Below are 18,907 nucleotides of genomic sequence, written 5' to 3'. Positions count from 1 at the left end.
CTCGTCGCCTCGCTCGCTCGCCTGACGCCGTCGCCGTCGCTGCCGCCTCGCCGCCCACGCAGAGCCCGCGCGCCGCGAGCGACTGCGCGCGCGCTAAGCGCCAATGTCTCGGCAGCAGCAGGCCTACGACGAGCTCTTTGGCCGCCGCGCTGCCCCCGCTCACGCCCGCGCCCACGCCCTCCACCCGCACCCGCACTCGCACTCGCAACAGCAACACCAGCAGCAGCAACAGCAACAGCATCAACAGTACCAGCAGCAGCAGCAGCAGTACTACCAGCAGTACTACCAGCAGCAGCAGTACTCGGCGCAGCCCTATGCCCAGTTTGGCCTGACGACGCCGGGCCACGCCCAGTCGCACACCGCTGGTCAGCAGCAGTCGCAGCAGCAAGGGTACGTGCGAGGGCAGGGCAGCTACCGCGGGACCCCGGCAGACCCGGGCAGCATCGGCAGCACCGCGAGCCAGCGATCGTCCTTCTCGTCGACGTCCGCCGACCCGCAGACGCTCGCCGCCGCATACGCGTACGGCGCAAAGCAGCAGCAGCCCTACGCACCACAGAGGGCCTACAGCAGCGCGCAGGCGTACCAGCAGCCGCAGGCGTCCTGGTCCGCACAGCCTGCTTCGTCCGTCCCCGGCTACTACCCTGCGCCCGCCGACGCCGACTTTGGCAAGCTGCCGAGCGCATCCGCAGACGCGACACTCGCGTCCGGGGCCGCATCGATCCGCTCGTACTCGTCCCCACGCGCCGCGTACGCCCCCTCGCTCTCGTCGGGCCCGCCCACCGCGTCGACGTCGACGTCGACGTCGCTCTTCTCGCGCCCGTCGACCTCGTCCGCCTCGTCCCTCCCCTACACGTACCCGGAATCGGCGTCGACGCAGCACTCGAACACTTCAACGCCCGGCTCGCTCTCGCCCAACGCCTCGCCCGCCGCCGCGGCGCACGCCCCGCTCCCATCGACCGCGTCCGCCGTTCCTGGGTACGGCCCACCGAAGCTGCCCGAGATCCCGTCGCAGGATGACTTCTTCGGCGGGTGGGACTCGCAGTCAGGTGGAGGCGGGGATGCATGGACGAGGCGGTCGTCGGGAGGCGGGTCTGCGACGCCGACCATGAGCTCGACATTCGGGAAGCGCGTCGCTTCTGCATCACGCGGTGAAGAGGCTGACGGGTTCGACCTGAGCGGGTCGGGGTTGTCGAGCTACGGTGCGTGCCGCGCTCGCATCGCGATTGACGTTTCGCTGACCCTGCTCTCTCATCGGCAGATCACTACCCTTCCGCGCTCAATCAGTCACGACGAAGCTCTGCCGACAGCGACCTGCGCTCCGTCTACCAGCAGCAGATCGTGCACGATGGCCGCGGCCTCACCGCGCTGAACCAGTCCACCGCCTCGCTCTCCTATCCCTACGGCGTCGGCACCCCCTTTGCGACATCGAGCCCCGTCCTTCAGTCGCGAACATCGACCGAATCGATGCGCATCCTCCCGACCCAGCCGAAACTCGCCGCCGCGTACGCCGCCGACCGCGCCCAGTCGTTCTCGGCTTCCGAGCGGCCAGACCTGTACCGCAGCTGGGACTCGTCGATGCTCCCGACGCCCACTGCTGCCTTCTCCGCGTCGCAGCCTTCCCTCGCCCCCTCTGTCCGCCCGCCCTCCTACAGCTCGAACTCGCCCGTTGCCCCGCTTCCTGGTGGCGGTGGCGCGGGCAACTTCCCTCCCTCGGCGCTCGTCCCGCGCCGCAGCCCCGTCGTCTATCCGGCCCTGCTGTCGCGCGTCGCTGCCGCGTTCAAAGACCGCATCCCCGTCTCGGAGCGCATCAAGGACGGCCTCGTGTACCAGGACGCGTTCGACGGGCGCGACGCCGTCGACCGCATCGCCTACATCATCAAGACGTCGGACCGCAACCTCGCGCTGCTCCTCGGCCGCGCGCTCGATGCGCAAAAGTTCTTCCACGACGTGACGTACGCCCACCGCCTGCGCGACTCGCCCAACGAGATCTACCAGTTCAAGGAGCGCCTCGTCCCTTCTTCCGGCGCCGCAGCCCTCTTTGACCACGGCGTGGGGGACGAGTCGCAGCTGGTCGCGCAGCACCCGCACGCGCCCGGCTCGGCGGCCGCGCTCGCGCAGGCGCAGGGGCTCGCCCAGGCGCGCGCGAGCGTCGTCTCGACCTCGAGCTCGGTCGCGCCTCCGGGGTACGCGACCGACGTGCGGCGCGCGAGCGTCCCTGCACTGGCGCAGGGCGCTGCGGGCGCGGGCGCGCAGGACGACGACGACTCGCCGCTGCCGACGGGCGTGTTTACGCTCCTGACCGACTGCTACTCGCCGACGTGCACGCGCGACCGGCTGTGCTACTCGATTGCGTGCCCGCGGAGGCTCGAGCAGCAGGCGCGGCTCAACCTCAAGCGCGAGGGGCTCAGCGGCGGGTTGGAAGACGTCGGGCAGCAACTCAAGCGGAGGGACAGTGTCGAGAGCTTGCTCGAGCTGCGGGTGCGCCCACGCTTTCGGGTTGAGGTGTGCCATGGCGGAGAGTGCGAGACTGACGAGCTTTTGGCACGCGCAGGAACCGGGCTCGCTGTGGATCCACTCGGTGCCGCAGGAGGTGCTCGACTCGACGAGCGACCAGGAGAAGAAGCGCCAGGAGGCCATCAACGAGGTCTTCTACACCGAGCGCGACTTTGTCCGCGACCTCGAGTACCTGCGAGATGTGCGTCTCTGCTGGACCCGCCCTTTCCGCCTCTTCGGGCTGACCCGCTCGCGCGACGCTGCAGCACTGGATCAAGCCGCTGCGGTCGAGCAACATCATCCCCGAAGCGCGGCGAGAAGACTTTGTCACGCAGGTTTTCTGGAACGTGCTCGAGATCTACGCTGTCAACGTGCGCCTGGCCGACATGCTCAACAAGCGCCAGAAGCAGGCGCACGTCGTCGACCACATCGGCGACATCTTCCTCGACATGGTCCCGCACTTTGCACCGTTCGTCAAGTACGGCGCGCACCAGCTGTACGGCAAGTACGAGTTCGAGAAGGAGAAGGGCAGCAATCCCGCCTTTGCCAAGTTCGTCGACGTGCGCCCTTTTCCTCTCTTTCGGTCATCGTGTGCAGTTGACTGATAAGCGTGTCACTCGCGTAGGAAACGGAACGGCTACCGGAATCGCGCAAGCTTGAGCTGAACGGCTACCTGACCAAGCCCACGACGCGACTCGCCAGGTACCCGCTCCTGCTCGAAGCGTGCCTCAAGCATACGGCCGACGACAACCCGGACAAGGTTGCGATCCCCAAGGTCATCAAGCTCGTGCGCGAGTTCTTGGCCAAGGTCAACGTCGAGACGGGCAAGAGCGAGAACCGGTTCAACCTTGCGCAACTCGATCAGCAGCTCGTGTTCAAGAACGGCGAGGCTGTCGTGCGTTTCCCTGCTCGCTCGTCTCCGGCCGTTGGCAGGAACTGACGCTTGGGATTGCGCAGGACCTGCGACTGCGCGACGAAGAGCGCGAGCTCATCTTCAAGGGCCCGCTCAAGAAGCGCGGCGGGACGCAGAGCGACAGCGCCGAGCTCCAGGTCTTCCTCTTCGACCACGCCATCCTGATGGTCAAGCAGAAGAGCAAGAACGAGCAGTACAAGGTGTACCGCAAGGTCCGTCGTTACGCTCTTGACTTGTTGAGTACCGCTCGTGTCTAACGCCTGCCTGCTCACGCAGCCAATTCCGCTCGAGCTTCTCGTCGTTGCACCTGTGGACGACCTCGCGTCAGCACGAGGCGGTGTCGCCCGCCCGCGATCCCTCATGGCCCGCAACGCCTCGTCGGTGAAGATCCCCGCGACCGCGAGTCAGCCTCCTCCGGGCGCCGACAAGAACAAGCAGGGCTTCGCCTTCACGTGCATCCACCTCGGGCGGCGAGGGTACCAGATCACGCTCTGGGCGGCGACCTGGACCGCGCGCAAAAAGTGGCTCGAGAAGATCGAGGAGCGCCAGAACGAGCTGCGCGAGCGCAGCCTCGTCTTTGAGACGCTTCCGCTCAGCGCGGGCTACTTTGTCGGTACCAACCGCCTCACTTGCGCTGCGCCGTTCGGTGCGTTGCTCCTTGCTCTTGACAACGATTGCCCGCTGACTGCCTCGCCTGTTCAGACCATGGCAACCGCATGGTGTATGGTACGGAGAACGGCGTCTACCTGTCCGACCTGCGCGAGAAGAACAAGGTGCCGGTCAAGGTCATCTCGGCGCCGAGCGTCACCCAGCTCGACGTGCTCGAGGAGCAAGGGATTCTCATCGTCCTCGCCGACAAGGCCGTCCAGACCTTCTACGTCGACCACCTCGACCCGAGCGACGCCGTCGGCGCGGCGAAACGCGCGCGCAAGATCTCGGCCAACGCGACCTTCTTCAAGGCGGGGCAGTGCCTCGGCCGCACGCTCGTCTGCGTCGTCAAAAGCGGCAGTGTATCGAGCACGATCAAGGCGCTTGAGCCGGTGGACCAGTCGCGCGGGAAGAAGCAGCCCACGATCCGCAAATTCCTCCAGGGGAGCAATGAGAGCTTGCGCGTCTTCAAGGTGCGTTGTCAAATATTCCCAGCACTTCCGTCCCTCGGCTCACCGTAGGCACGTGCGCTTCTGCAGGAGTTCTACATTCCGACAGAGTCGTCCTCGGTGCACTTCCTCAAGTCGAAGCTCTGCGTTGGGTGCACCAAGGGCTTCGAGATTGTCGACCTTGAGACACTCGACACGCAAGGTCTGCTCGACCCGGCCGACTCGAGTCTCGACTTTGTCCAGAAGCGCGAAAACGCAAAGCCGATCGCCATCTATCGCATCGACGGCGAATTCTTGCTGTGCTATGATGGTGCGCCCCGACCTGCGCTCCTTCACCGTGACAGCACCGTGACAGATCGCTGACCTCGTGCCTATCACCGCAGAGTTTGCATTCTACGTCAACAAGAACGGCTGGCGGGCAAAGTCCAACTGGATCATCCAGTGGGAGGGCTTCCCGACCTCGTTCGGTGCGGTTCTTTCCTCTCCGCGGGCTTTCGACGGACTGCTGACGACCTCCGTCTCCACAGCGCTGCACTACCCTTACGTCCTCGCCTTCGAGCCGACCTTTATCGAAGTGCGGCACGTCGAGTCTGGCGCGCTCATGCAGATCATCCCGGGCAACAACATCAAGTGCCTCTTTGCCGACTCTCCTCCTTCGGCGTCGGCGTCCGCCGCGTCGTACTATCACCAGCAGCAGCAGCAACACTCGCGGTACGGCGCGCACTCGCCATACGGCGGGCGGATGGGCGCCGCACCCTCGCCGCCGGCGTATGGCCATGGCGGGCGGAGCGGCATCATTGTCGCGGACGGGGACCGCGCCTTCAGTCTGTGTTTCAACGCGCCGTCGGGTGACTTGTAGCCTTTACCACGACCACCACCACCATCGTCACGTTCTTCTTGCCGTTTTACTCCTCCCATGACCCCTCATGCATCAGCATTGTCGCTCTGACGAGGCGTGCGAGAGGAGCATTTGTCCGAGCGAAGCTTCGTTTCATCCAGGGAGCCCTGCATCGGAAGACCAGGAAGCAACAGGAAGACCCTCTTTTTGGGTGTCTTTCGCGCGGCGACTCGTGCGAAGGCGCTGGTTCGTCGCTCGCTCTCAACTCGCGCTCAAGCTGCCTGCGACGATGAGCAGCCTGCTGCAGCTCATACGACAACGTGCGTGCCCTTGCTCGCCACGCTCTGCCCGCCGTCGCTGACCTTGTCGTTCCCCCACTCGTCCTCGCGCCTCGGGCTTCGCGGTGCTCGCAGGCTACCTCGACACGCTGCGTGCGGTGCCGTCGCGATGGAAGGTGCTCATTGTGGACCAGTACACGCAGCGCATGCTCCACTCGGTCCTCTCGACGTACGATGTGCTCGAGGAGGGCATCCAGCGTGCGTGTCGTCACTCTCTTGCGCACTCGTCTCGCCAATTGCTGGCTGAGACTGAGCTGCTGATGAGAGATCCCGTCGAGGGCGCACTTCCCGCTTACTCGCCCCTTCCGCAGAGGTCGACGTGATCACCTCGTCCCGGCAACCGCAGCCCCGCCTCGCCGCCGTCTACCTCCTCATGCCGACCACGCAGAACGTTGAACTCGTCCTGCGTGACTACAACCCCTCGCCCGCCCCCGCGCAGAGCAAGAGCTCGAAGAAGGGTGCTCCGCCGCTGACGCAGGAGCCGCCGAAATACGCAGCAGCCTATGTCAACTTTATGGAGGGTGCGTTTCGTAGCTTACTTCTCGGCAGACCACGGCACTGACGAAGGAATGGCAGGTATCAACGACGCACTGGTCGGCAAGTTGACGGACGGCCTGCCCGAGAACTATCTCCAAGGTCTCAAGGAGCTCTACATCAACTTCCACGGTACGGTCGAGCCTGCGCTTCTGCCTGGACCGCACAGGTACTCACGCCATTGTCAACACAGCTCTCGAACCTCGGGTCTTCTCCCTCCGCACCCCGCACACCTTCCATTCGCTCTACGCTCCGCCAGAACAGCAGCCCGAAGCAGCGCTCGCACGGTGGGAGGACGAGATCGGGTGGATGGCGCGCTCAGTAAGTCCCAATTTGCATACCTCACAATGCCCGACTGACTGTCCCCCCGCAGATCGTCAATGTCCTCGCAACGCTCGGCGAATACCCTCTGATCCGCTACTACCACCCGCCTTCCTCGTTCCATCCTATCCTCGGCGCAGGTCTCGCGGCGGGCGAGCCTGTCGGGAAGCGGTTAGCGGAGCGGGTGCAGGCAGAAATCGATGCCTATGCGCGGGACAACAGCGACTTCCCTGTGCGCTCTTGCTTCACGCCTGCTCTCCTTGACACACGCTCACCGTCTTCGAGCTACAGCCTGTTTCGGACCCGCCACGACCACGAGGGGTCCTTTTCATTACCGATCGCTCGATGGACCTCAACGCTCCCCTTTTGCACGACTTCACCTACCAAGCGATGTGCAACGACTTGCTCGACATTGTCGACGGGCGGCGATATCGGTGCGTTGCTTCCTCGTCAGTTCGCGGTGTAACTGGGCTGACCAGTCTTTGCGCCGGGCAGCTACATCTTCACGAACGAGCAGGGCGCGCAGGAGGAGAAGGAGGCAATCCTCTCGGACGATGACAAGGTGTGGTGCGAGGTCCGCCACATGCACATGAAGGACGCGCTCGACAAGCTCATTGCCGACTTCCGCTCGTACGCCGGCGAGCATGGCGGGACGTTTGGCGGGCAAGGGTGCGCGAAGCTCCTTCGCTGTTCGGCGACTGCTGCACAGTCGCTGAAATTCTTCGAACTGTCGCGTTGCACAGGGGCACGAGCATCAACGACATGAAGGACATGCTGGCATCCCTTCCGCAGATGCGCGAGGTCAAGGAGAAGGTGCGCGCTGTTCCTGCCCTCGCCCCTGCCAATTGCTAACTAAAGCTGGTCTCTTCCTCCAAGCTCTCGCTACACCTGACGATGGCTGAGAAGTGTATGACCCTCTTCGACAAGAAGCACTTGCCGGATGTCGCAGGAGTCGAGCAGGTGCGCATCATCTGTGCCTGCAAGTTCTGTACGGGTCTCTCGCTGACCGTTCCTCGTTCGCAGTGCTGTGCGACCGGTGTCACGCCCGAAGGGAAGACGCCAAAAACGCTTGTCGAGGAGATGGTACCGTTGCTGGATGACCGCTCTGTCAGGTGCGCGATCTCGCACGGCTTACCTGCTTGCCCGCACGTATCCATCTTGCCGTCCGCGTCAGTTCGCTTGACAAGCTCCGCATCATCGCCCTCTACATCATGCACCGGGACGGCGTGCCTGAAGGCGACAAGAAGCGGTTGTATCAGCACGCGCGACTCGCGCTGCACGAGATGGACGCGGTGGACAATCTCTCGCATCTCGGTGTCAACGTTGACAAGGTGTGTTTTCACAAAGTTGACAAATGAGCTGCACTGACCTGTTTCGCGCTTGCAGGACTCGGGCAAGAAGCGCAAGCCGCTGTTCAAGCAGCGTGAGGAGGAAGACGCGTACGACATCTCGCGGTATCAGCCGGCGCTGAAGTACATGCTCGAGGTAGGTAGCCATCCTCTTCGAGAGAGACATCTGCTCTGACTCTCTTGCATCTCGTAGGAGCACTTTGCCGGCAAGCTCGACCAGTCGACCTTCCCTTACGTCCGCGACGCGCCCGTCTCCGCCTCCTCTTCCGCGCTCTCGCGCGGCGGCTCCGCCAACGCTCCGCCCGCGACTGGCTCGCTGCGGAGTGCGCGACCGCAATGGACCGCGAATCGTACGCAGCGAGTTGTCAACGCGCCCAAGCAGCGCGTCCTCGTCTTCATGGCCGGCGGCGCGACCTACTCGGAAGTGCGCGCCGTGTACAAGGTCGCCGACGCGCAGTCCAAGGACATCTTCCTCGGCGCGACCGACCTCATCACGCCGCAGCAGTTTGCCGCCGACCTGTCGAACCTGGCACGCGGCGGGTCGCAGCACACGCAACGCGTGTTCAAGCCGCTAGGCGCGGGCGGAAAGCCGGTCCCGCCGCGTCCGGCGGGGATCTCGCAGGAGGCGCTCGACAGGCGTTACTATCAGAAGACGCAGCAGCAACCGCTCCCGCCAGCTCCGCAGTCGTCGTCAAAGCAGCCGACGCGTGCATCCGCGCCGCAACAGCAGGTGCAGATGCAGCAGCAGCAGCCGCCTGTGGCCGCGCGCCAGTCGCCGCCCGACAGCATGCGGCGGCCGTCCTCGACGACCAGCAGCTCGCTTGCGCCGACTACGAGCGCGAGCTCGGCGCCGACATCGCTGAACGGGAGCGTGAGCAGCGCAGGCGGCGGGAGCAAGATCAAGAAGAAGGGGTTCCTCAAGCGCCTCATCGACTGAGCCGATCTGGCCCTTCACTGCGCCCCTCTCCTCGTTCATCTTGTTCACACATCCGTGAATGTGCAATCCAGAAGTATTCTCGCTCTTCCGCTCGACGAGAGAGGTACGAGACAGCAAAGACAGAGGACGTTGCAACGAGAGGGACGATTGACAGAGAGACGACCGACGGCATATACTCCCTCGACCTGGCACCACAGACGGCTGGGAACGAGACCGGGAACAAAACTGATCCACCGACAGTGAGGGAGAGGGAGAGAGGCGAGACGACACGATGCAGCAACACGGATGACACGATAAAGACGGGGGACGCGAGGAGGGAGTGTGGTGACAGACATGCGATAGAGAGGGAGAGCGAAGGGAGAGGGAAGCAAAGCACTGGTGGGACGATTGAACGAGGCACGGACGAACGGACGAAGCCAAACGAACGACAAAACGGGTGGGAAGAGAAGCCGACGGCGACAAAGGGCCGGAACGAGCGCGGCGAGGAACTGCAAACAGAGGGAGGACGAGAACCGAGGCTATACTAGGCTAGTGTAGGGGCCGTGTGGGCGTCATGGCTAGGAGGCGGACAGGCGGAAGCCGGCGATTAGTGCCCGTCCTGGCCCGCGCCGTTCGAGCCCGTGCTGGCGTAGAGCACGCCCTGCGTCTTCCACGCATCGTTGCCGAGCGACCCGTTGCCGAGCGCAGGCGTCGAGCGCCCGCCCGCAGCGGGCGTGCCCGAGCGCGAGCCGATGGGCGCGGGCGTCGTGCCAAAGAGCGCAGACGACGGCGTCGTCACGTTGCTCGAGGCGCCGCCGGCCGAGGGAGGCGCAGCGCGCGAGCTCGCACCGCCGCCTACGCCGGGCGTGCCGGACGAGGGCGTCGTCGCGTACGAAGCGAAGGCACCGCCGTCCTGCGGAGGCCCTTGCGGCGCGCCGAAGAGCGGGACGTGGTTGAAGGACGGAGGGGAGAAGGGGGCGAAGCCGCCGAACGCGGGAGGGCCGTTGGCGGCGTTCGGGCCGAGGGGAGGCGATCCGGGGAGACCGACGAAGCCGCCGGGCGGCGAGAAGCCCGGGCCAGGGAGCGGGCCACCTGCGCCGTACACGCGCGCAGCGTCGCCCGCACCACCGCCCGGCTGCTGCGGCGCACCGTAGGCACCCGTGCCGCCCCCGATACGCGACATGGCGGCGTAGCGGTCCGCACCGGGACCCGCAGCACTGCCCGGTCCGCCAGCCTGGCCCGGGCCGCCCGCAGAGGGCGGCGCGGCGTAGCTCTGGTACTGCGGCGCGGCAAACGTGCTCGTCGAGGCCGGCCCGCCGGCGAGCGCGGCAGACGGCTGAGGGCCACCGCGGCCGCCTGCGGCAGGCGGGGCGGTGAGAGGGACGGGGGCGTAGGCGTACTGAGAGGGCGGGAGGGACGCGGTCGCGGGAACGTAGAGGACGTGCTGGGTGTAGGGCGAGCCGGCGTAGACGCCCGCGTGCTGCGCGTGGTAGGGATCTGCGAGGTAGGGCGCGCCGATGGGCATGGCGAAGGGCGCGAGAGGGAGGTACGTGGGCGGCTTCTGCATGCGCGCCTTGGGGTCGCCCACAACGGTGCGACCACCAGGGCCCGTCAAGTTGGCCGCCTGGAAGCCCTTGGGACCCTGCACGAGCTCGTATTCGACTTCCTCACCCTGTTGTGCGAACCAGTCAGTCAGCTCGACCACCCAGTCGGAATGCGGTAGCGAAGATAGCACACCTCGGCGAGCGACCTGAATCCGCCCTTGCCCGAGATGGCGCTGAAGTGACAGAAGACTGTGTACAGGCAGATGAGAGAGGATGAGCGAGACTGGCAGGAACCAACAGAACGGTCGAGAAGCGCGTGAAAGCGTTAACGCACCCTCCTGTCCTCCGAGCGCGGCAGGGTCATTGTCGACGACGAAGCCAAAGCCCTTGAGACTGTCTGCGTGCGGAAGCGCGATGTCAGTCGCTGTCATTGCGCGGGCGCGGGGACCCCTCGCAGCGCGGGAAGGGTTCCGAGAGGTCGATCGCCCGAGCATGCTGGCGCTGAAGGGGCGACGGGACTGACTGAAAAACTTGACGACGCCGCGGCGCCTCTGGGGCTCCTTGAGCTGGATGTGCGGCGGCGGGCCGGCGTGGACGGGCGGCTGCATGATCTGGTGCGGCTGGAGCGCGGGCGGGCCGTCGGGGCCCGGCTGCAGCTGCGCCTGCTGGGCGTGCGCGGGGGCGGTGCTGCCGCGCGGCTCGCGCTCGAGGCTGCTCGAAGCCGAGCCGGCGTGCGCGTGGTGCGCGTGGTGGTGCGCGTGCGGCGAGGGCGCGGCGCCCGGCTGCGGGTACGGCGGGTACGGCGACGACAGCGAGAGGCGCGAGAGATCCAGGTCGAGCCCGACCGTCGAGGGGAGCGTCGCCATGCTGGGCGGGGCGGGAGCGCGGAGCGAGGAGAGCTAGCGGCAGGTAGTATCAGTAGGCGCGCGGCTAGGCTAGTGGGCGACAGCCAGGATCCGAGGCGGGCTGACGGTGGCGACCGGGTTTGCGGGGGCGAGAGCGAGAGCGTGCAGCGCCGACAGGGGTGGGGCGGGGCGAGGCGATGGGCGAGAGTAGGGTACAGACCAGCACTGACGACTGCCGCACTGCTGCACAGATGCTCCCGAACTGCAGACGAACCGAGAGCCAGGCCAGACGCAGACGAGCGCGCGCGAGACTCCGAGCGCGGTCGCTCTCCGGACGCGCGCCGCCGCCCCTGTCCGCAACGCCTTCCGCGAGATGCGCCTGCTCCTGCACGGCCCGCTCTGTTTTTCCCAAGGCCCGAGTCTTACGCCTTACTTTGCACCGGCTTGGCTGCCTGCGAAAGCCGAGCTCAAACACTGCGCTGCATTCGATTGCGCACGTCCTTCCACCGCATGACCTCTCGCAAAAAATAGCTTCCGCCCACGCGAGAACAGAGCGAGGCAATTGCAGCGCGGGGTAGCCAGCTATAGGTAAATTGCGAGGGAAGCTCGAGAAACAATCTTTCTGTAGCATGTCTTTCGGACAGCGGGGTCGCGCGAACATGGACCGGCACCTTCCCACCTGGGAGGCCGCGCTCGAACGGTCTTGAGCGTGCAGCGACACAAGTGGCAGTCACCAGCTACACACGGGTGCTCTATCACGGATCACGGAAGCGCAGGGTCGGTCGCACCCAGCCCCACGGCCTCGTCGTCGTCCTCCGCAGGACTCCCTGCCGCTCGCTGCGCCGCCTTGGTCGACGACCGCGCCACGAGCGCATCCAGCGACGGCAGCTCGTCGTCGTCGTCGCCGTCGTCGAGCTCGTTGGCGAGCATCAGCGACATCTCGCGCAGCTGGCGCATCTGCTCGTCGTCGTCTGCCCCGCCTTCGTCCCCCGCCTCGCTCGGCGCCTCTGACCCCCTGACGCTCTCCACGCCCGTCGACTCGCGCCTGAACAGCGCCCCGGCAGCGCCGCCCGTGCGCGACGGCGCGGGCGTGACCGAGAGCGAGCTGCGTCCGCCGCCGCCGAGGTGCGCCGTCGTCGAGCGGCGGCGGTACGCCTCGGGCGCGACCGACGCCGACAGCTGTCGTACTTCGGTGTTGAGGAGGCGTGGGCGGGCGAGGTCGGCTGGGTTGAGGGGCGGCCAGGGCTCGACGCTGCGGGAGGACGCAGTGAGCGACACTGGCCAGAAAATCAGCGCTTTTCGCGCTCTCGAAGAAACGCACATGACCACCAATGTCTTGCCAAAGATCTTGTAGCCGCTGTCTGCGAATAGTCAAAGTCGTCAGCTTGGGCCTTCGAGGAGAGACGGAGGATCCTTGACGCACATCGCACCGACACTGTCGGTTTGACATCCTCGTCAACCTCAGGCTTGACGTCTTCCAACTCTTCCTCCAATGCTGCATCCCCCTCTTGCGCCGCCGCGCCGCCCGATCCCGCCCCGGACGCCCAATCAGGCGGCAAGCCGCCCTCGTCGTCCGGCTCTGGCTTGACCACGACGAGCTCGTCGTCGGCCTCTCCCGGGGCGCCGACCGCGGCCGGGCCTGCGCGGCGCTTCGACGCGCGTGAAGCAGCGGCGTTGCTTGGCTCGTCGGCCGCGGGCGAGTTGCGCAGGTCGAGGTCGGCGACACTGCTGCTGTCGCTTCCGCGTCGCGGCCGCTTGGAGGGCCGCTGGGGCGGCGGGGCGACGGACGGAGTGCGCGACGGGGCGCGGAAGGAAGTTGGGGAGCGAGTGGTGTAGTGGATGTGCTTGTCCTGCCCGGCGGGCACAGAACAGAGGGTCAGTCTGGTGGTATCGGGTGAGGAGGGCACACGGACAAACCTTGAGCAGGACGACGTGCTTGTCTTTGGCATCGCGGAAGAAGAAAGCCATCTGATAGTCGGCTGCGAGCAGAAGGTAGTCTCCAGACCGCATCAGCGCACCACCTCCGACAAACGGAGTCAGGAAACGACCATGCGAGCGGAACCTCGGCTCACCTCCGCGGAAGACATCGACCTGCGTGCGCTCCCTCCCCTTGCTCTTGGGCCGCGACTCCTCCTGCTTCAGCTTGAGCGGGATCCGGTCCTTGAGCGCGAACAGCATCCGCTCGAGGACGCCGTGCTGCGATGACCTCCCCCCTCCGAGTCAGCGCGCTGAGGACCGCGAGAACAAGAGTGACGAGAGAAGAGACGCACGTTCATCCAGTCCACGTGCGCGGCCTCGAGGTAGAGCGTCATCTGCAGCACCGTCGTCGCGCTGATGCGGAGGTACGACGACTGGCGCGGGCGGAAGCGCGCGCCCGGGCCGGGCGAGTCTGCCTGCCGCTGCATGCTCGCGAGCTCTTGCAGCGTCTGATTAAGCGCAGTAGTGAGAAGGACGGAAGCGAGAGCGATGAGGCCGAGAGGCGGTGCACCACCCTGATGCCGGCACGCCTCGAAGGGCAGACCTGACGCGGGCGCAGGAGCACCATTCTCACGCTTTCAGTCGAGCAGCAGGGCCGTGCACCCGCGACTTGCCCGTGGCAAGCTCGGAGGGCATCTCCGGCTTCGGACCCAGGTCACGGTCAGGCAGTGAGCGATGTTACAAGAGAACAATGCGAGACACAGAATGACAGAACTGGCAAGTATGGCGGAACAGGGCAAAGGAGAATGAGGGCGAGTCTACAAGCGTGGTCGAGAGACGAGTTGAGTCGAGGCGAGGGTCCATGGTGAGCGAGCAAGGGGCGCGCAATCAAGTCTCGACAATGATTCGCTGCAAAGGGGCGATCGTCCTGACGACAAGGAGGAAGAATGAGCAAGTTGTCCCCCTCGCCAGCGAAGGCAACGGGCCGAGCAAAGCAACCGCCCCCCTCGCACGCACCTGTCCCACGCGACCAAGCTCTGCTTGTGCATCTTGATCTGCCCGTCTGCAAACGCGCCGAGGAGGCCCTTCATCTCGTGGCGCTTGGTCGCGCGGAAGATGGCGTGCTCGACGACGACCTGGTCGTTGAACGCGTTCGACGTCTCTTGCGCGTGCAGCACGGCGTCTTGCAGCTGCTCGGGAGCACGCGGTGCACGGACGTTGGGTGCCGAGTCAGTATCGGGTACAGCGCGGGAGATTGGGCGCTCAGCCTCCTCGTCCGACTCGTGGACACGCAGCAACGCACCTCCTTGATCTTGGTGTCGAGGCGGTCGAGGCGCGCCGCGCGACTCATGTCGGTCTCGCCGCCCTTGAGGCTCTCCATCTTCTCCTTGAAGTACGACCCGAGGCCCATGCCGTACCCGTACCCGCCGGCGAGACGGTCGCGCTCGGTGACGACGTTCGAGAGGTACGAGCTGAGTTCCTCAAAGTCGAGCTGCTTCTGGTCGCGGAGCTTGAGGACGCCCTTGAACGCGTGCGAGTAGGCGAGGAGCGCGTGCACGTGGTCGAGGAACCCTTCGCTCGCGCTCGCGCTGTGCTCCTTGACACCGCCGCCAAAGTCGACGAGCGCGCGCTCGAACCGCATCAGCGGCTCGGTGATGCCGCTCTCGAGGTACCCGAGCCCCTGCACCGACACGGCGAGATCCTCGTAGTCGCCCGAGAGGTCCGACATGCGCGTCTTGCTCCGTGCCGCGAGCCGCTCGAGCGACGAGAGGCCCTCCTCGAACGAGTCGAGGTGCTGCCGGATCGCGACAAAGCGCTCGTCGGGCTTTTTGAGCTTGGCGAACGCGTTGAGCAGCGTGTCGCTCAGCGTGTCGAGCACGCCCGAGTGCGCGTCTTCGGACGACGCACTCCGCGCGTGGTGCTTGTGCTTGTAGACGTTCTGCAATGAGCGGTGCAGTCGGCTCAGCTCAAGTGCGACCTGTGCATGGTGGCAGCACACGGCGCAAGTGACGCACCCATTCGCTCGACTCGAGAAACGCGGCAAAGATGTCGGTGCGCGCCAGCTTGGGATGCCGTGCTAGCCGTTGCAGGAACCTCTCAAGACTGCGCGACTTGATTGCGTAAGTGCGGCTGCGAGAGGCTGAGGCGGGTGCGGAAGACAGGCAACGCACTCTTGCCTTCGTCGCTCGATGAAGTCGGCGCTGAAGCGGTCTCCGATCACGTACTCTGCAGGTCACTGTTGTCAGGCGCACTGTCAACAGTAGTACGGGTGGCAAGGGAACGCACCCATGCGGTGCTTCTCTGGAAGGGGAGGGACGACGCATGCGGGAAAGTCCTTTACGAGTGCGTCGCGGAGAAAGACAAAGTCGTGGAAGCGCCGGCGAGCCGAGGGAGTCTTGCTCGCGTAGTTGGGCAAGTCGGTCTGCACGAGAGAGACGGGGTGAGCGCGGCGGCGAGGAGACAGCAAGGGGAGCGGAAGCGGGGCGGTCACCTTCGCGGTGACGAGGTACGAGACGAACGTGTCGCTGGTGCCCTCAAGCTCGACCTTTCCGTCGCGGACGTGTACGTCCTCTACGGGCCAGCCGCTGGTCGTGACTGCGCCGGTCGGAGGCGGTGCCGAGCTGTCGGCTGATGAGGCGGGTTCGCCCGCTCCTCTCGGTGCGCCTGCTCCGCTGTCCTGGTCCGATGGCTGGGTGGCCGAGAGAGTCCCGTGCGTGTACGCCGAGTACTCTGCGTGTGCAGGTGCAGTCGAGGGTGCGCCCTGTGGGGCGGACGACGACGGCGCATCCGTCTCCCACGCGACCGACGCAGAGAAGTCGTGGTCCTCGAGGCTGTCCATCGCAGGCACAGTGCGGCAGTCTCGAGCACGGCCGTGGTCTGGCCCGGCGAGGTCGAGGGAGGAAGCGACGAGAGCAGCTCTCTCGCCCTTTCGAACAGACACGCCGCACTCCCTGCCACGACTCGGCTCCGGACAGCCAGACGCGGCTCTGTACGACGCGAGAGACTCGCACGAGCTGCACGAGACACGCGCGACTCGCCCTCGTGCTGTGCCCACCTCGCTCGCCTCGAGCATGTCTGCGCCTCCGCCGCGTCCGCGCAGGATCAAGTTCAGCCAGCAAGAGATCCAGAGCCAGCTCCAGCAGCTCTTCCTCTTCTCGAGCCTCTCGTCCGCCTCGGCCGGCGACATCGAGGCCCTCGCCCCCATCCTGTGCGCTTCTCCCCTCGCCTCCCCACTACCCCTCGGCTCGCTCACTCTCGCACCCGCAGCGTCAACATCCACCGCTCCAAGCAGCAGGATGCCTACCTGAGAGCCCTCAAGGCCTTTGTCGCAGAAAAGGAGGCAGAAATCGAGGCCGTCTGCGCGCGCAACTACCAGGTCGGCTCGCTCCTGTCCACTCATCGCTACCCACACCATGGTCTGACGCGTTCTGGACGCACGCAGGACTTCGTCGGATCCGTGTCTGCCCTGCTGCGCGTGCGGCAAGGCACCGTCTCGCTCAAACATCGCGTCGTCGAGCTCAACGACGACGTCCAGAAGAGCGGCAGCGGCGTCGCCGACAAGGTCCGCTCGCCCCGCTGCTTGGCTCTCTACATTACACACCGCTGACCCGCTTATGCCTGTTATGGCGAATAGAAGAAGGCTCTGCTCGATGCGCGCCGGGTCGGGCAGAACATCGACGAGGCGATCGACACGCTCCAGGCGTGCTTGCGCGTGCTCGACATGGCGAGCAAGGTGCAGAACCTCGTCGAGAACGCCAAGTACTTTTCCGCCTTGCGCGTGGGTCTCCCGAACGCACCCTCTTCTCGCGGACACACGATGCTGAACCTTCGACCGGGTGAACGCTCCCGCAGCAACTCGAAGACCTGCAGACGACGCACCTCAAGCCCGTCCTGCACTACCCCTTTGCGACGCTCATGCTCTCTTCGATCCCCGACGTGCGCGCCTCGATCCGCGACGCCGTCACGCGCAGCCTCAAGGCGTGGATGTACGAGGCGCGCGAGGCGTCGCGCGCCGTCGGCCGGGGGGCGCTCGACGCCATGGAGCAGCGCGGGCGAAGATGGGCCGCGAGGAAGCGGAAGGAGGTCAGCTTGGCGCTTGCCAAGATCAACGGGCCCATCGAGCTCGGCATTAGCGAGCGGCACGAGTGTGCGTGGCGGCGCAGACCGGTCTTCGTTCCATGTGTGAACGCTGACGTACTTCCGCGTGACAGACGCCGTGCTCGACAATGACAACGTCAAGATCGACTTCAAGCCGCTGTACACGTGCATCCACATCCATGACACGCTCGACGCGCGCGAGGAGCTTCAACTGAGTTACCAAGCCGATCGCCGCGTGCGCTTTCCTGCGACCTGTCTTGCTCTTCCAGGCTGGCAACTGACGCGACTCGGGTTGCGCACGCAGGCGCAAGCGGGCCTCCTCCTCTCGTCGACCGCATCCCTCACGCCCTTCAGCCTTCCCGCGCTCTCTGCCCTCCTCGAAGAGATCGTCGGCTTCTTCCTCATCGAGTCGCACGTGCTGCGCACGACCAACTCGTTCCGCTCGGAGCAGGACGTCGAGGACCTGTGGGACGAAATGTGCGAGCGCGTCGTGCGCATCGTCGACGAGGGACTGCGCGAGTGCGAGGACCCAGAGGTGTTCCTCGGGACCAAGCTCAAGGTGCTCACCTTTGTGCAGACGCTCGAGGTGCGTGCTGAGCATCTTGCTTTCCTCGTGCTTGACCTATCGGCGTCTGGCGAAATCTACGGGTTGTGCGAAGTCCAAACCTCAGCTCACCCTGCTCGTCGCACACAGGGCTACGGCTACTCGGTCAACCAGCTCAATAGCCTCCTCCTCACTCTCTTCGAGCGCTACTCCGAGCTCCTCCAGCGCAGTTTCAGCGCCGACTTCGAGAAGGTTTGTCCTCGTCCTCGTCCGTATCGCGCGCGTATGCTTGCGGCACTGCGGCTGAACACAGTTGACGAGGTTCGAACAGATCGTGCTCGACGACGACCATCAACCCATGGTTGTCAACGACGAGGAGGAGTTTGGCAAGGTCGTCAGCGTGACCTGGCTTCCGCCCGACGGCGAGTGGAGCGCAGAGCAGCTCAAGACGTGAGTCGCGCCTCTGCCTGCTGCGCCGAATCTGCACTCGCAGTGTCGGCGCTTGACATGGAGGCCCGGTTCACTGACTCGTCCCTTCCCCTCGCAGGCCCGGCTTCCCTCTCGCCCTCCCCTTCTCGCAGACGTACCCGCTGTGCTGCGTCGACATCCGCTCGTTCACCGAGCAGTACTACCAGTTCTCGGAGGGCTTCGCCGAGCACCATCGCGACATCGACGATGTCCTGAGGAAGGTGCGTTCGCCGCGTTTCGGGTCGTATGCAGTCGAACCGTGAACCGCTGCAGCGGCTGACCGCCTGACTTTGCAGGCTCTCGACAACCTCCTCATCAAGCAAGTCAGCGAGAACATCCAGCGGCGCCTGAGCATGATCAGCAACCTGTCCCAGCTGGCACAGATCGTCGTCAACGTCCTATTCTTCCAGACTGCATGCTCCGACCTCGAGACGCTTCTGGTCACTCTGCGGTGCGTGCTGGGGGGGGGGGGGGGGGGGGGGGGGGGGGGGGGGGGGGGGGGGGGGGGGGGGGGGGGGGGGGGGGGGGGGGGGGGGGGGGGGGGGGGGGGGGGGTTGGGGCCGGGGGGGGGGGGGGCTCACGCGGGGACGCGGGCGACGTGGTTGTGGGCGAGGCGCCTGGGGGCAGCCTGCCGGAGAGGCTGGCGGAGGAACGAGCGCAGCATGGCAGCCGAGAGGTGAGCGAGAGAGGGC

General features: G+C 65.7%; 6 protein-coding genes across 6 annotated transcripts; 3 read left to right on the top strand and 3 right to left on the bottom strand.

Moving 5' to 3' along the window:
- Nucleotides 1-103: 103 nt before the first annotated feature.
- JCM10292_003517 (uncharacterized protein) lies at nt 104-5,362 on the top strand (the record flags this gene model as incomplete). Its single annotated transcript, XM_076649066.1, has 11 exons — nt 104-1,199; nt 1,259-2,478; nt 2,552-2,695; nt 2,760-3,053; nt 3,119-3,388; nt 3,451-3,618; nt 3,683-4,052; nt 4,109-4,527; nt 4,594-4,813; nt 4,887-4,970; nt 5,031-5,362. The coding sequence occupies 11 exons, from the start codon at nt 104-106 to the stop codon at nt 5,360-5,362; spliced, it is 4,617 nt and encodes a 1,538-aa protein (XP_076505290.1).
- Nucleotides 5,363-5,630: 268 nt separating this feature from the next.
- SEC1 (Sec1p) lies at nt 5,631-8,820 on the top strand (the record flags this gene model as incomplete). The annotated part of the gene is made up of 14 exons (XM_076649065.1): nt 5,631-5,661; nt 5,755-5,877; nt 5,991-6,200; nt 6,256-6,345; nt 6,407-6,534; nt 6,587-6,766; nt 6,826-6,968; nt 7,030-7,203; nt 7,278-7,347; nt 7,411-7,494; nt 7,558-7,646; nt 7,709-7,865; nt 7,921-8,019; nt 8,077-8,820. 14 exons carry the CDS (start codon nt 5,631-5,633, stop codon nt 8,818-8,820), a joined length of 2,322 nt encoding a protein of 773 aa, XP_076505289.1.
- Nucleotides 8,821-9,406: 586 nt separating this feature from the next.
- Nucleotides 9,407-11,209, bottom strand: JCM10292_003515 (uncharacterized protein; the record flags this gene model as incomplete). The annotated part of the gene is made up of 4 exons (XM_076649064.1): nt 9,407-10,471; nt 10,537-10,592; nt 10,678-10,740; nt 10,867-11,209. 4 exons carry the CDS (start codon nt 11,207-11,209, stop codon nt 9,407-9,409), a joined length of 1,527 nt encoding a protein of 508 aa, XP_076505288.1.
- A 741-nt stretch (nt 11,210-11,950) lies between these two features.
- On the bottom strand, nt 11,951-13,593 carry JCM10292_003514 (uncharacterized protein; the record flags this gene model as incomplete). Its single annotated transcript, XM_076649063.1, has 6 exons — nt 11,951-12,440; nt 12,510-12,549; nt 12,612-13,038; nt 13,106-13,167; nt 13,261-13,384; nt 13,459-13,593. The coding sequence occupies 6 exons, from the start codon at nt 13,591-13,593 to the stop codon at nt 11,951-11,953; spliced, it is 1,278 nt and encodes a 425-aa protein (XP_076505287.1).
- A 400-nt stretch (nt 13,594-13,993) lies between these two features.
- Nucleotides 13,994-15,944, bottom strand: JCM10292_003513 (uncharacterized protein; the record flags this gene model as incomplete). The annotated part of the gene is made up of 7 exons (XM_076649062.1): nt 13,994-14,033; nt 14,123-14,295; nt 14,409-15,044; nt 15,121-15,208; nt 15,277-15,331; nt 15,392-15,527; nt 15,597-15,944. The coding sequence occupies 7 exons, from the start codon at nt 15,942-15,944 to the stop codon at nt 13,994-13,996; spliced, it is 1,476 nt and encodes a 491-aa protein (XP_076505286.1).
- A 232-nt stretch (nt 15,945-16,176) lies between these two features.
- SEC15 (Rab GTPase-binding exocyst subunit SEC15) lies at nt 16,177-18,670 on the top strand (the record flags this gene model as incomplete). Its single annotated transcript, XM_076649061.1, has 11 exons — nt 16,177-16,313; nt 16,373-16,481; nt 16,548-16,667; nt 16,740-16,883; nt 16,958-17,252; nt 17,317-17,438; nt 17,508-17,789; nt 17,898-17,999; nt 18,079-18,197; nt 18,295-18,436; nt 18,512-18,670. Coding segments are annotated over 11 exons (1,731 nt in total), but the record flags the coding sequence as incomplete, so codon positions are not given.
- Nucleotides 18,671-18,907: the final 237 nt, after the last annotated feature.

This window comes from Rhodotorula paludigena, assembly GCF_050403205.1.
Source record: "Rhodotorula paludigena JCM10292 DNA, Rt_paludigena_JCM10292v1_ctg21, whole genome shotgun sequence".
Lineage (NCBI taxonomy): Eukaryota > Fungi > Basidiomycota > Microbotryomycetes > Sporidiobolales > Sporidiobolaceae > Rhodotorula > Rhodotorula paludigena.
The sequence above is the reverse complement of the archived record's forward strand: the minus strand, read 5'-3'. Positions and strand labels throughout refer to the sequence as shown.